This window comes from Geotrypetes seraphini, chromosome 12, assembly GCF_902459505.1.
Source record: "Geotrypetes seraphini chromosome 12, aGeoSer1.1, whole genome shotgun sequence".
NCBI classification, from domain to species: domain Eukaryota; kingdom Metazoa; phylum Chordata; class Amphibia; order Gymnophiona; family Dermophiidae; genus Geotrypetes; species Geotrypetes seraphini.
This window is the reverse complement of record NC_047095.1, coordinates 105,628,521-105,645,095: the sequence shown is the minus strand read 5'-3', so window position 1 is coordinate 105,645,095 and position 16,575 is coordinate 105,628,521. Positions and strand designations below refer to the sequence as shown.

Below are 16,575 nucleotides of genomic sequence, written 5' to 3'. Positions count from 1 at the left end.
TCGTAACTTTACGTTGCTATTTATCCCCAACAGGTCCTGTCGGACATTACCTACTAAAATGTCCATATTACATTTTCGCTCAGCAAATTGTATTTCTATACTATTGCCTCCTGAGGTCTCTGATCTCTGTATTTCCTCTGAATATCTACTTATTGTATTTCGCTGAATGTCCAGCACTCTTGATTGTAAACCGCCTAGAAGTCGCAAGATTGTGGCGGTATAGAAGAATAAAGTTATTATTATTAGTAGTAGTAGTAGTACAGGCAGTCCCTGGATTAGAACGAGTTCCATTTTTAAAACCGTTCTTAAGTTGAATTTGAATGTAAGTTGGATCATGTGAGAATCTGTGTGTATTTATGTTCTTCTGTGCAGTACACAGTTTATAAAAACATTAAACATGAAAGAAACAGTTCTCAAAATAAAGCAATGTAGTTTAAATAGAAAGAAAAAGTGGAGGTTTACACTTACACATTTGTTTCTCTTCACAAAGCCATGGGCAGCATTTCCTACATGCTGCTTGCAGCTGACCTTGAAACCTTCCCTCTGAGCACAAAGTAGTGGGAAATTTTATTTTTCCTTCCCAAAGTCTGATCCCAGTATTCTTCCCACCTTCTCCAGATCCTTGAGGCCCCTCTTGCATCTATTTCCATCCATTCCACTGTTCCATCACCACATCCAACATTTCTCCCTCTTATCTCCCTCTTCTTTATGCATCCTTTCACACCACCATGTCTAATAATTTTCTCTTCCTTTCTATGCCCCCCAAATTTCCTTTTTCTTCATTTCCCCATATGCACCATTTCAGACACTCATGCCCAACAATTCTCCCTCTCTATTCCCTTCCCCCCGCTGCAGCATCTCTTTCACTCACTCACTCCATTCTTTCATCCTATGTCCCAAGTACATGCTCCCTCCCTCCATTCTGTATCCCAAGTTCATGCCCAATATCTTCTTCTTTTCTTCCTTACATCCTTTGCCTGAAGTTTGTGTTCCCTCCTTCCACGTCCCAATGCACCCCTTTCCATCCCTCCCTCCCTCTCTCTATTTGTCCCAGGTTTATGCCTCCATCCCTTGGGTGTCTACCTGTTCTGGCTGGTTTCCTACTCCTGCTACCTTTCAGCTGCACAGTCATGGACAGCAGCTCCTGCACACAGCCCATGACTGACCCAGAAGCCTTCACTCTGGTGTCAGAGGGAATGCTTCCAGGTCAGCCATGGGCCATGTATAGGACCTGCTGCCCACAGCTTTGCAAAGAGAAACAAGTGCAGCTGGAAGGCAGCAGGAGGAGGGAGATGACCAGAACACAGGAGAGGGCATGAGCAGGAGAGGGCATGAACTGGGGATGCAGAATGGAGGGAGAAGGGTGCATTGGGACACGGAAGGAGGGAGCATGTTGTGACACTTAAGGGGGGAAGAGGGGTATGTTGGAACTTGGAAGGGACAAGAAGGACCCCCATTCATAACTATGAGTCTGACATAAGTCAAATGTTCATAATCTGGGGAATGCCTGTACTACTACAATTGAGTGAAAGTTTTTCACCAATTAGATAATTATGTTTATACATAACTGACTCTATTCCATTACTGGACATACTGTACAATTTGTGAACATTGCTTTAGACATTATTTAAAGAATTTGGAGGGAAATGCATACTACAAAGTGAAAAGTAATCAAAGTGTAACACATCTTTTTAGATCAACTAGATATGCCAGGTTCTCCATTTCATACTGAAACCACCAAGTCAGAATCCCTCTTCTCATATGTAACACCCCTGAGAAATCTTCTGTCTTGAAACTCAAGAAAGACAGTGACTTTATCCCAGGGCCTAGGAAAGACTGAAGTACTTTGGCCTAAGATCCTGATGACCCCAGAAATTTTTAAATTGCTGGTGGTTAAGACTGAAGGATAAAGGAAAGGCCTAGGAGGAGATGGAGAAAAAGGAGAAGGCTTTCTGTAGAATGCATAAGTATGAGGAGCTCATCAGGGACTTGTAGGTTGGGTAGGAGTTATGTTAGACTAATAGACAGAGGATAGTGAGAGGGATGGGAAATAGATAAGTAGGTGGGAACATTGGGTGCTCTTGTGTCCTAGGATATCATAACTTTGACTCAAGAGAAGAAGGTCTGTCACTCCAGATACCTGGCTTAGAGATTCTCTGCCTAAGGTCCTAGGGAAGAATATCACTGACACAGGGGTTCTTGGGTAGAGTTTCTCTGATATTTCACTTCCTGTACTTCAGGCTGCAGCCCTTCAGTGACATTTGTGTTTTGCATATATTCAAGATCTGAGCTTGAAATACTCCCTTTGCCCAACATCAACAGTTCAGCTTGTACACATTAATTTTGACTTTCTCTATCTCTTGTGTACCTTCCTATTCCTACATTCTAAGCCATGGGAAATAGCTGATCAGAGGGTGGGATATTGGTCTGATTGGATACATTATGTAACTTTGCTGATGTAAGAGTTGAGTGATGTTTAGATACATCATCACTCTGTGGGATCAAACTTGATGCATTGAAATGTCACCCTTGTACTTTCTTCTCTCTTTACTCTCCATGTGCAAATTTCCTTAGATTCTATTGGCATCAGTTTTTGGATAAGATTTCACTTCAATTAGTGAAGCAAGTTTTTACCAATTCCCCTCATAGTTATTAACTTTCATCTATTTTCTATTAATTATCCATTAATCTACAGTTTGTCAATTTTCAGTGTCTGAATAATGAAATCATCTTGAGGAATATGATGGTCTGTATAACCTGTTTATATAGTATACTGTGTAAAGTAAAATTATGACTTCCCTGACCTGTGGGTAGTGGTATATGTTGAACGTGTTGTAGAGATTAGTTGATTCCTCAGCTGAAAGGCCTTCAATGATAGCTGCCAGGGGCCTAGATAATTTGCAGTTGTAATTTAGAGTGATGAGCGTTTCAGAAAAGATCCGTGCTGCATTGATAATTAACATATGTGAATTGCCAAAAGACTCATAAATGTTGACACCCAGAGTGAGATTGGGTAAGAGCTCAGTGCTGTTGTTAATTTCCTCCACCGCAAACACAAAGGCCAATAAATTATACATGTTAAATGGAAGGTAGCTGTAATGATATTAAGGAGATAACATTTTTTTTAATCAAGGTTCTTGGAAACAAATCCAAATATGCACTTATTTCATACCTATATCATGCAGGCAATTCAGGATCTTGAACACACAGATTTATGTTATGTGTTATGTCCTTGTGCTATGATAGACCAAGAAAGCTGCTTTTAAGGGCTAGACCCAGGTTGTGGTCTTTCGACTGACAATGGTTCTGAGCACTTTCAGTCACAGTGAGCAGAGAGGAATCATTAGTCTGATATACAAGAAAGATTGGGTATCTTTCTTGTATATCAGAAGAAAGCATAAATGTGCATGTACTATATTTTTGTACCTTTGTATTTTATATAATTACATGTATATGCCTTAGATTAATTTTTAGCTGCTAATTTATGGGCTTATTTAAAAAAAAAAAAAAAAAAACATCTAAAAGATGGCATAAACCTGCTCTTTGATGTCCTAATCACTGGGGTATCCAAGTGCTGGACATCTGGTGAGACCTCCTAGTCATTGTGTGTCTAAAATTCAAGGTGGTCATGGTGGAGGGGTGTATTGGGCAGGCTTTGGTTGTGCTTAGAATTGGACATCTTGTGGTGATAATCAAACCTTTCCCAAGATGTCCAGGATAGAGCTTAATGTTCAGAGATAGACCTGTGTTAAAAAATATCTAAGTGCCATAAAAGTACCCAAATTGACCAGATTAACCCTGGAGGGATTACACAATGACCCTCCATCTCCCCCAGTGGTCACTGAATCCCTCCTACCCCACTCCCAAATCTGAATGAAACAGTATATACCTGTTTCTAGAACAGCAGCACCTAGTATGGGAAAGCCTAGTAGAGTATCATAAAGGTGTCTTAAGTAACCTGGTGGGAAGGCTAGTGAGCCATAGAAAGAAGGATTCAGGCCCATAAGCCACTCTAACCACTAGATTTATGGTAGAAATTGTGAGCCCACCAAAATCTTACTATACTGCCATATAGGTGTCATCTGCAGTCATAAGGGGTATTAGAGTGGTAGGCTGGTGGGTATAATAGGTTTTGGAAGGGTTTTGCAGGGATCAGCATAAATTATAAGGGGGTTATGGTGAGTTAGACATCTAGCACCCTTCATGTGAAGTTCATAGCAGTATCCTTTAAGCTGCCCCACTGCTCTATTGGCATGTCTGTGTGGCCATTCCCTTCCAATGTTGGTCCCTCCCATGTCCAACTGGTCTGGATTGGATGTTTTCAACTTGGATGTTTTTGTGGTCAAAAATTGTGAGCAAAGTTATGCATCCTAAGGTTGCACATCTTGATGGCCAAGAAGAAAAAATAGGTAATTAAGAAAAAAAATCTGGATTTCTAGCAGTTAGAAGTAGATTGTAGTAATCTAAGCATGAGGTTACGGAAGCATGGACAATGGTCCGGGCAGTGTGCTCAGAGAGGAAGGGGTGAATTTTGATGATACTGAAGAGATAGAAGTAACAGGTCTTAAAAGCTTGTTGGATGTGCACAGAAAATAGATCAGAATTGAAGACGACTCCAAGGTTGCAAGCAGAGGAGACTGGAACAATGACAGTATTATTTACTGATGGAGAAGGAAGGAGGAAGAAGAGCATATTGTTTAGGAGCAGGGCCAGATTAATGAATAGACCCAGTAGGTATGTACCTAGGGCCCGAAGTTGTCAGGGGGGCCCCATGAAACAGATGACTCAGGTGTTATTTTTTTCCTTGGCAACACGGGCCCTAGGAAAGATCGGCAGTGCTACCTCCCCCCAGGAGATCGACAACACTGCCCTCCCTCTGGCATCAACATCAACCAACCAGAATAAGTGATGTCAGAGGGGGTGGACTAGAAGATGAAAGGAGTTGCTGCAAGGTTCTGCGATGACAGCGTCTAACGGTCCAACCCCTCTGACGTCACTTACTTTTTCCCTGAGCAGAGCCGGCAGATGCAGTCATCAAGGGACCTTGCAGCAACTCCTTGCATCTGCTGGTCTACCCCTTCCGACGTCACTTATTCTGGTTGGTTGATTTCGATGCAGGGGGGAGGGTGGTGTTGTCGATCTCCTGGAGGGGCCCAGCACTGCCGATATTTCCTGGGGGACCCAGCATTGCCAAAGGAAAAAACAAACAAATACCTGAGTCCTCTGTTTCTTCAGTGGGCCCCCCTCTGACCTAGAAGGGTGATGGAGGGAGAGAAAGGGGGCAGATGCTAATGGAATTGGTGTGCAGGGAAAGGGGGAAGGATATTGGATGGAATTGGGTTGGAGGGAAAGAAAGGGGGCTGATGTTGATTGAAGTGGGGGGAAGGGAGAGGAAAGAGTGAAATGCCAGACCATGGAGGTGTGGGTGTGGGAGAGGGAAGAGAAGAAGAGGAGAGAGATGCCAGACCATTGGAGGATGGAATGGAAGAAGATGGATGCCAGACCAATGGGGGTGAAGGGAAAGATGTAAGGGGGAGGCATACAGTTTCTGGAAGTGGCACAGGACAGAAGATGAAAGGAAGAGAGTGACAAGAAGATGAGGAGAGCTAAAACCAGACAAGACAAAGGTAGAAAAAAATTTCTATTTATTTATTTTTTTGCTTTAGGGGGACATGCATCACTGTTTCTGTGGTGTTGCATTGTATGCAGAGTCCAGCTTCTTGGTTGTTTCATTTAACCTTTGTCTACGTATTTCTATTTTATCCCCCCTTTTACAAAACTGTAGAGCATTTTTTTAGCGCTGGCTGTGGCTAAAAATCATATTACAGTTTTGTAAAAGTGGGAGAGATTAGTTTGTGATTACATATTCCATACTAGGTGGTGTTTTCTGTGTTCTGTTTGTATGAAAGACATGGTTTTTTGTTAGCGTTGACTAGCCTTGTTTGGTAAAATGCATCAGGCATGGTTCTTGGGAGCACCTTGAATTAACCTGATTTGAATCTCCTTATTTTCTGCCAATCTTCTTTTGTTTCATGTTGGATTCTTTGATGGACTGCTTGCCTTGTTGTTTCGTTGCAAGTTAACATACATGGAGTGGAATGTACCAGATGAGTTACAGATTTGGTTGTTTATATATACATATTGGTTACAGTTGGTTGATATAGAGTGAGGCAATTGAGAGGCGTTGTAAACTTGATTATTAATATAGACTTATATTTCGGATAGTATTACTGCTTTACAAATATTTGAGTACTTTTATATATGTATAGAAAGGGTTCAGAGTTAAATTCCTGGGTAAGTAGGTAGGAAGGGAAGGAAGGGGGATTTGTTCAGAGATGTTTGGGGTTGCATAGAAGAAAAACTGTGCACTGGTATACTAATCTTTGTTTTGAATTAAAAAAAAAAAAAGAAATACAAGTGGAAATAAAGAAGTAAAGAAGAAAACAGATAAATGGGGGCAGGACATGGGCAGGGTAGGGGCGGGGCATGGGTAGAGCGGGGCAGGGCCAGGGGGGCCCAGTGTACTTGTGTGCCTAGGGGCCCTCAAAGAATTAATCCTGCCCTGTTTAGGAGGGAAGAGGAGCAGCTCAGTCTTGGACATATTTAGTTTCAGATGATGGCAGGAAACCCAGGCAGTAATATTAGCCAAACAGGCAGAGACTTTTTCTTGGATTTTAGGTAAAATTTCAGGTGTAGAGAGGTAGATCTGGGAGTCATCAGCATATAGATGATACTGGAAGCCATGGGAAGAGATCAGGGCCCCAAGGAAAGAAGTGTGGAGTGAGCAGAGAAGAGGTCCTAAGAAAGAACCCTGGGGTATGCCAATCACTAGTAGGGTAGCAGCAGAAGAGGACCCACCAATACATACACTAAAGATACATTGGAAGTGGTAGGAGGCAAACTAGGAGAGGACAGACTCATGGAATCCAAGAGAGGACAGCATATCAAGGAGTAAACTGTGATTAACAGTATCAAAGGCAGCAGAAATGATGAGAATTGAGTAAAGGCCCTTAGATCTGGCCATGAATAAGTCACTGCAGGCTTTAGTGATGGCAGTCTCTGTGAACTGTTGGGGTAAAAGCCAGATTGTAGAGAATCGAGAATCTGATGAGTTGAAAGGAAGTCCAGTCGGAGGATGTGATAGGCAGAAGTACGCTACAGGGCTTCAAAGAAGGTCTGGACAGGTACCTAGAGGACAAAGGGATTGAAGGGTACAGATAGGAGTAGAGGTAAAGTTATAGGGACAGAATTAGAGGTAAACTATAAAATTAGTCAGAGACCACTGTTTAGGCAGTGGTCCTGATGGGCCGCCGCGGGAGCGGACCGCTGGGCAGGATGGACATCTGGTCTGCCCCAGCGGAGGCAACTTCTTATGTTCTTATGTTCAGTCAGCAATGGAGAACAGCACGCTTGAGTAGCTTGGATAGGAATGGAAGAAGGGATACAGGGTGATAATTGGATGGGCAGGTGGAATCCAGTGAGGGTTTTTTGAGAAGCAGCTTTAACCACCAAATGTTTGAAGGCAGCAGGGACAGTTGTAGTGGAAACAGATAGATTGAAAATATGGCATATGGGAGGGATAACAGTACTAAAAGGTACCCAACGCAAAAAACTATACGACACTATACGCTACTAAAGCAGCGAAACTTGACCCTCCATATCCAACCTATCGACTACAACAACAGACTATAAAGCATTCCGAAAAGAAATAAAAACACTACTATTCAAAAAAACATATTCGGTTAACCTAACCTAACACGAATCCCATCATGCTGGAATCTTCTTCTCTATGTCACAAAATAACCTGAAACCTCACTATGTAACTTGAAACCAACTACCTTCTAATGTAATGTGATTTCATGGAAATGTCCAACTTTCTTCCAATGTATCTTCCTGGAAATGTCCAGCTATCTTCCAATGCAATGTAACTTCCTGGAAATATCCAGCTATCTTCCAATGTAATGTAACTTCCTGGAAATGTCCAGCTATCTCCCAATGTAATGTAACTTCCTGGAAATGTCCAGCTATCTTCCAATGTAATGTAACTTCCTAGAAATGTCCAGCTATCTTCCAATGTAATGTAACTTCCTGGAAATGTCCAGCTATCTTCCAATGTAATGTAACTTCCTGGAAATGTCCAGCTATCTCCCAATGTAATCCGCTTAGAACCGCAAGGTACAAGCGGAACAGAAATCCGTAATGTAATGTAATGTTAAGTAGAGGAATAGGAATAGGGTCTGAGGGGCATGCAGTAGGCTTGGTTGAAGACAGAAGTTGTGTAGATTTTTACTTTGTAATTTTAGATAAGGAAGAAAAGTCAGCTGTAGTTGATGGGCAAGAGGGTGGGACCAGACAATAGAAGCTTCCTGAGTTGTTTGGGTGAAGGATAAAGGGGTGGTGTGAGCTTGAAGTTCAGGAGAATGTTGATTGTAAACTGCCTAGATATTTTAGTTGGTATATATGTGTTTTAAATAAATAAATAAAATAAAATTATTTTGCTACAGATCTGAGTAAAAGGATTTTTCCTGCATACCTGGATAGTTTGCCTACATATGATCTATGTATATAAAATTGGATGTATGTATGTATGTTCCAGTATAACTCTGAATCGCATGGAGAGATTTCAGCCAAACTTGGTACACATATGAATTACTGTATGGGGACAAATACTGGGGGGGGGGGGGGGGCAGGGGGTGACATGTGGATGAGGGAAGAGGGGTGACATTGAAAACGACAGATATTAGTGTCTAATCCATAAACACATAGACAGATTTCAAGCAAACATAAGACTTACTATCTAAGAACAAATACTGTGGGGTGGGAAGGGAGTGATATTAGATATTCATGTCTAATCCATAGTTTTCAGGCTTGCTGAGATGAATACTGACACTTGCAATGCTTTTTAAGTCCAAGTTCCAGGTGTAAAAACTGAATACAAGTCTATCAATAGCAGAAGATTGGGATAAATAAAGATCTGGGCAGAAGGAAGCTTTCTTTAGTACAGTGCAAGAACTACAGCAACCAATAATAGCACATTTGAGATTGAAGATTCATTACTATCATGGTATGAACTAAATGAAAAGCAAAATTAGAAGGAAAGGATCCATTAAAAAGTCTTCTGGGAACCAGAACAATGAGGAAATATACCAAAAAGAGATCAGGAAGAAATAATATCCATTAAATTTCACTCAACTACCCAAAGAGATGGCACCAAAGATCAGACTCAACATGGCTGTGTTCCGGCAGTGATGCCTGTGTCAGGAGACAAATAATCCCAAACTGATAATGCTCAGAGATTGTAGCCAGCTTCTGTTTGTAATGGCACAGACCATAATTGATGGTAAGACAGTATGTCAGAGTTTGTGCTAGCAGCGTCAATTAAGAGACATGGGGACAAATTTCCTCCACCCCCATGGGATCTCACCATCCCTGTCCCATCCCTGTGAACTCTGTCCTTGTCCCTACCCTATTCTTGCAAGCTCTGTCCTCATCTACACAAGCCTCAAACACTTTAAAATCATGTTTTTGAGGTTTGCGTGATTAAGGTTAAATTTGCCCCCATGTCATTCTCTACGTCCTGGCACAGGCAGTGCTGCTGGAACACAGCCAAGTAGATCCTTGGTGAAGTTTGTTGGACCTTATTCAATAAAGACTTCTATGCCACTTGCCTTTTTTGTTACAAGGGGGTGCTGAAAAGTTCTCAGCCCAGCAGACCGCCTTCCAAAATTCTGAGCATTATTTTGCCACTGTGGCTGAAAAGAGTGTTATCTTATTTCGTTAAGTGCCAATTTGCAGAAATGAAATTCTGTGTTTTGCCATTGTTTCAGATTATCGATTACGCCATATCCATGTCATTCTCTTCTTGATTGGGCTGAGAATTTTTCAGCATCCCCTCATATACTTCCTCACTATTCTGCTTCCCATGAGCTAAACTAACTCATTTGAAAATATTACCCTCTGTGATAAACCCTCCTGAATTGTTTGTTCTCTGCTTCCTATGAGGTTCCCTTTTAGAAGATCTGTACTGCACAATTTGCACTTGATGTTTTTTTTTTTTTTTTTTTGGGGGGGGGGGAACCCTGTGTTCTTGTAAAAAAATGTCACATATCTTCTCTGTTTTCCTTCCAGATCAAAACACACCTCTGGCTGCCTAAAATTGGAAGCCTTCATGCATTTTTAATTAGTGATAGGAGAGAACTTTAGGCAGGAAAATCAGTGTGGTACTCTTTTAAAAATGATATATAAAGTCCCACACACACACACATAAAAATCAGTACAAAAAAACGAACAACAAATGATGAAACATTAGCAGCCTAAAGTCACAATACTGTATATTGACAATTAGAATTGACCTGCTGCTGTTTCTCATCTGTTGCTATGCTAACTTAAGAACATAAGAATAGCCTTATTGGGTCAGACCAATGGTTCATCAAGCCTAGTATCCCATTCTCATAGTGGCCAATCCAGTTCCCTAGCAACTGGCCAAAACACAAGGAGTAGCAACATTCCATACTAGCGATCCAGGCTTCCCCATGTCTTAATAACAGACTATGGACTTTTCCTCCAGGAATTTGTCCAAACCTTTCTTAAAACCAGTTAACTAACCTCCTCCCTTTTACTAAAGCCCTTTTCTATCAAACTGTGATAGCAGTTTTTAGTGCGAGGAGCCGCACTGAATGGCCCATCCTGCTCCCAACGCTCATTGAGTTCCTATCGCAGTTTGATAGAAGAGGGCCTAAGTTTTGGTAGAGGTTCCAATAAGCATCAGAGCAGTGTCAGAGCATTTATCTCTCCAGGCCATGATAGAAACCTCTACCGTGGCTCAGTAAAAGGGTAGGTAAGAAAAAAGTATTCACAAGCTCTTATTGTCAAGTATGAACCTTCACATAAATTGTCATAGAGACAGGGAAATGAATAAGTCATTGCTATGAAGGCAATGGGCATGAAAAGATTCCCCTTAGGGGTAGAATTACATTTGCAGTTCATGTCTGCAGCCACCAAAATGAAATTTACAAGTATAATTCAGATAGGAGATAAACCACAATGCCACTTACATGAAATGTTCACCATAATCGGGTAAATATGTGAAGGTGGGGTATGTCACCGCAAGATAAATGAACATTTGTATGAATCCCCCAATCATGATGTCTCCCTCCTTGAAATATTCTTCTGGGAAGTCTCCAGTTTTTACCTCTGAATTTTGGCACTCAGTTGTCCTCCAAAGATCAGCATAAAGCATTAATAAAACCAGAAGGGGATGAGCTCCCATCTTTAATGGTGAGAAACAGCAAATCTTCCTGCTATATCACTCTTGTTAATGGGTTGGCATAGCAGTGGATACTGAACAAGGCTTGGTTACCCCCATCCTTTTGAAGCTTTGTATTGTGAGCAGAAAAAAAAATCACATTAACCAAGCAATTTCAAAATTGACACAGGAATATTCATTGATGGGCCCAGATCACATTACAGAGAAAGTGTGGAAATCTTGTGTCGATATTGATGTGAACTCTAATCTGAGTGAGTACGCTGTAGCTGTGTGGACACCATGCAATCTTTATAGGACTCCTCTCCTCAAAGGTTCAGCCTCCAGGGATATTTTCCCTGATCTGTGCATTTAATATTAAATATAGTTTTGTGTTTTTTTTTGTTTTTTTTTAAAATATGAGTATACAGCTTTGCTTTCATTAAATACAAGACAATAATTTAAAAGTAATTCTTGGTGAGAAGTGTAATAATGCCAGTCAGAGGAATTGTGCATTTGGTTCATAATCCATAGAAAATAATATGAGGGCTGAGGTTGGTCACTTATAGTTTAGCTCATCTACTGAATCCCTTGCTCTATCATATCTCTCCTCAGCCATCTCTCTTCCAAGCTGAAAAGCCCTAGCTTCCAGTGGCCCATTTTGACATTTAGAGCAGGGGATTCAATAGATGAGCTAAACTAAAAGTGACCAACCTTAGCCTTCACAAAGTCAGGTTTCAGGATTTCTACAATGAATATGCATGAGACCTATTTGCATACAATGGAGGGCTGAAAAAATCATGTACACAAGTGGATTCCTTACATGACCAGCAATTCCTCACATTAAGCAATTTAGATAATTTGGTGTCTAAAAGGCTCAGAGGGGCATAATAAAAAAAGTCTAAGACCTGTTTTGGCCTAAGGCCCTAAACGCTGAAAGTAGCAGCAGCGAAAATGTCCACTCTCAAAAAAAAACAAAAAAAAAAACCCATCCAAAATGAGGGTTTTTTTTGAGAATAGCCTACCTCTACATTCAGCAGTTTAAACGTCCAAACGTCTAACCTTAGAAGTTTCAAGTTTATTAGTTTTTAATATCCCGATCATAAAACAAATATCTGACCGGTTAACAATAAAATTTAAAATAGGTTAGAAAGAACTAGTTGTTTGGTGTATTAGAAAAATTAGAGAAAACATATAAAACATGTACTGACAAACCTGACCGTGAGGATGAGTAGGGAGGAAGGGAAAAGTTACATAATATTAGAAGAAATGAGATAGAGGGAAGGGATAGGACATGAAGGATAAGGGTGCATGGTATAAAAGATATGCGCTGAAGTAAAGGTTAGTTTTGGGAAAAAGATAAATAAATAAACAAAGTTGAGATTAAGATTTATCAAAGGCATCTTGAAATAGGAAAGTTTTAAGATTAGTCTTAAATTTTGGTAAGTGAATTTCATCCCGGAGAAATTGAGAGAGAGAATTCCATAATGTGGGGGCAGTTATAGCAAAATTAGTTTTCCTAGTATAGTAGGATTCTTTTAAAGATGGAATGAAAAGGAGTTTTTGGTCAGTAGATCTTAAGGAACGGGGAGAACTTTGGGGTATTAATAATTTATCGAGAAATAAGGGCAAGTGGGAGAGTTTGATTTTAAAAGAGAGCAGTATAATTTTATAAATTATACGGTGGGTGACTGGGAGCCAATGAGCCTCTTTAAGAAGAGGGGTGACGTGTTCGAACTTACCTATTTTGTAAATGAGTTTAATTGCGGTATTTTGTATGAGTTGCAAACGTCGAAGTTCTTTTTGGGGTAGTCCATTTAAGAGAGAATTACAGTAATCTAAGTGGGAAATGACTAAGGAATGAATTAGGACATTAATCGAGTCAGTATTTAGAATAGAACTGAGTGAGCGGATGATACGTAGTTTAAAGAAACAAATTTTTACAACTGAACTTATGTGGTCATGAAAAGTAAGCTCTCTATCTAAGGTAATGCCTAGTAATTTTATTTTAGTATCCATAAGTAAAGGTATAGATTTGATGTATATTGTTCCTGGTAATGTTTCGGATTTTTTAATGGGGAGAAGGAGACCACAGGATTTATCAACGTTAAGTGAAAGTTTATTAGAGAAGAGCCAATCGCTTATGATATCTAATTTGGTATTTAGATCGTTAATATCTGAAGGGTTAGAAGTATTAATCGGGTAAAGCAGCTGTATATCGTCGGCATAGGCGAAAATTGAAAATCCTAATGATTGGGCAAGAGAAAGAAGAGGGGATAGAAAGATATTGAATAATAGAACACATTATCAACCCCAAAATAGCCTAAGTCCCAAACACCCAAGTTTCAAGTTCAAGTTTATTGGTATTTGATGAATCGCTAAATCAGTCTGCAAAGCGATGTACAAAAATATAAAAGAAGGTAAAAATACAAAAGGACAAACCCAATAACAAAGAAATTTTTAAAGACAGGACAAACTTGAATTGGGAGGAAAGAGGGAAAAGTTACAATTCTTTTTAGAGGAAAAACAATAATGGAAAAAAACAAAAGGGAACGGGGTAGTTAAAAATCTGTAAATAATTAAACAAGTCTAAAATTTAAATGCTAAAAGCGTCTTTTAAAAGATGAGATTTTAAAGATTTTTAACATATTGGGTTAATGAGTTCCACCATTGGGGGCCTATTACAGAGAACATGTCGGATCTTCTTGTGCCTATTATTTTCAAAGAGGGTATAGATAAGAGATTTTGGGAGGATGATCTAAGTGGACGTATAGTGTTGTGGGGTATTAACATTCGAGCTATAAATTGTGGTTCGTTATAGGTTATAGTTTTAAATATCAGCAGCATAACTTTAAAGAAAATACGATGACTGATAGGAAGCCAGTGAGAATCAATCAATAGTGGCGTAATGTGGTCATATTTCCTGGCGTTGTGGATCAGTTTATTAGCCAGTCCTTCACCTAAAAGCTGGATTCTGTAACTGAGTCTGTCATAAACAACACCGGTTACAGAATTCACACACCCCTCAACAACAATCGCAGTAGGAGAGATGCCTCATCTCCCCTGCCGCGATTGTAATCCACCCCCACCCCTGAACCAACACCAGTAGGAGGGTGCAAGCCCCGCGACCCCCCACCCAACACAATACTGGCAGGAGGGAGCCCAATCCCTCCTGCCAAGGCATAAGCCCCATGACCCCCCCACCTGACATAATACTGGCATGAGGGAGCACAACCCCTCCAGCTGATGTGCGAGCCTTGTGACCACTCCACCCGATACAATATTGGCAGGAGGGAGTCCAACCCCTCCTGCTGAGACACACCCAAGACCCCCCCACTCCCCTAAAATATGGGCAAGTGGGATCCCATGCCCTCCTGTCCACAGCTTACCTCCCACCCACCCCTAAATATGGGAAGAAGGGATCCCAGGTCCTCCTGCCTATAACACCCCCTCCCTTTGAATGCCCCCAAACCCCCTATCATCCCCCCAAACCCCTCCAAACCCCGCAGCAGCCACAATCAGCTCAGCGGCCCCTATTCAGAACTTATACCTGTTTTGACTTGGTATAAGTCAAAACATATAAGTTTCGACTGGGCAACCTGCTCAAGTTTTTGAATCCCAATTCCACCAGATCCTCCCAAAAATTAAAACTATCCTTCCCGTCTATAAAAGGTATATCCCATGCTGGAAAACTAGGGAAATCCCTCCCCTTTAGAATCACCGAGTTCTAGAACAACCTTACATCCCCTCTCCGAAATTCGAGCTCCCTCCAACTCTTCCGAAAACATCTGAAAACTTGGCTTTTCTCAAAAATGTAACACCTCCCCCCTCTCTGGTACCCTAAAACCCTCTATTCCTCCTTTACTCTTAATCCACAACTATCCTTTGGAGTTCCATTCTATCTTAGTCCTGTAAACCGTGTCGAGCTCTACGATCGTGGAGAAGATGCGGTATACAAACCTAAGGTTTAGTTTAGTTTAGTTATACTTGCTGTATGACTAAGTCCAGGTCAACCCACCTTCCGCTCTTTCCCCTCCTCTAAAAATGCCTCTTTTTGCTCTAGGTGTTTAGAGGCAGGGGAAAGGCCTAAGCTGGTTTTAGATACGTCTAAAACCAGCTTTGATTATTGGTACTTGGACGATCTGGCTTTTTGATCGTCCAAGTACTGATTTAGGCCTCTTTTTGGATGTTTTTTTAATTATTATTATTATTATTATGAGCCCCTTAATATAGAAGGAAATATGCCATTTGAGTTATAGCTGTAGAATGTAATGTTTTAAATGTATCGAGCCAGACAATATTCCATTAGTCTTCATCAAGCTATGTGCTAGTGTCTATATGTTCCAAATGTCTTATAATCAATCCTTTTGAACTATTTAATTTGTTTTTCAAAACTAATTTATACTATATGACAACTTTACCACTTTTGATGATATCACTTCACACATAGAAATGAAAGTGTATTTGTTTTGAGCTCAGTGATACTAGTAGCAGCATTAATTGAGTGACAATCTGCACAGACTGGAAGACTGGATAAAGCATGCAGATTTTTAAATACCTTCATTCACTCCCTGGCTATTACTCCCCTTAAATACCCCCTTTTGTCTGACCTCTCCCAATATCCCTCCTCAGTTTTAATCTCACAATCATTGTCACCTCCCCTGACCCCCAGATCTGATTCCCCAGTCCCTTGCCCTCAACTCAAACCAGGCTCTTCACCACCCTTGGAATTATGGAAAGGGGATCCCTAGCAGTCTAATTGAATGGGGAGGAATGGTTTCCATGCTTGAAAACCAGCTTGTCCCAATGAAACTTTTGGTAGCTGACTACACCATAGTGTACGTGTTAAGCTATTAGTGAAGTATGTTAAATTTATCTTATTTTCTACAGTATAGTACCGATATTGAAGATTCACTGAGTAAAATGCAGCTAGATTTTTTTCATAAAATGTCTATTTATCAATGCATCATTGCTGAGTGAGAAAGCATCAGAGTTGTAGCTATAATACAAAAAAACATATTCCATTAAGCAAAATTAATAGTAAATTATAAGAAAAATATAGCTTTATATAATTAGTGGCTTTCAGTGACCCCAGGATGGTCTTTTATTTTTTATACACATATTTTCTGATCAAGCACGAATTCATGGAAAACTTCAATTTGCAGGGTTTTCCAACTTTAGAGGGTCTTTTACTAAGGCGGGCTAAAGGATAATGCATCCAATATATTCTATGGACGCGTTAGCATTTAACGCACACTAAATAAGCTAGTGTGTCTTAGTAAAAGACCCCCTTAGGTTTTTATGGACAACTCTAGAGTAGAGATTCTCAATGC

General features: G+C 40.5%; 1 protein-coding gene across 1 annotated transcript in view; it reads right to left on the bottom strand.

Annotated features, from left to right (window-relative positions):
* The window catches only part of LOC117346235 (extracellular calcium-sensing receptor-like), a 34,281-nt gene extending 31,204 nt beyond the window's left edge, over nucleotides 1-3,077 (bottom strand). The window contains exon 1 of the mRNA XM_033915640.1: nucleotides 2,805-3,077. Within this exon, the coding sequence (XP_033771531.1) occupies nucleotides 2,805-3,077 (273 nt within the window). The remainder of the gene's footprint in view (nucleotides 1-2,804) is intronic.
* Nucleotides 3,078-16,575: the final 13,498 nt, after the last annotated feature.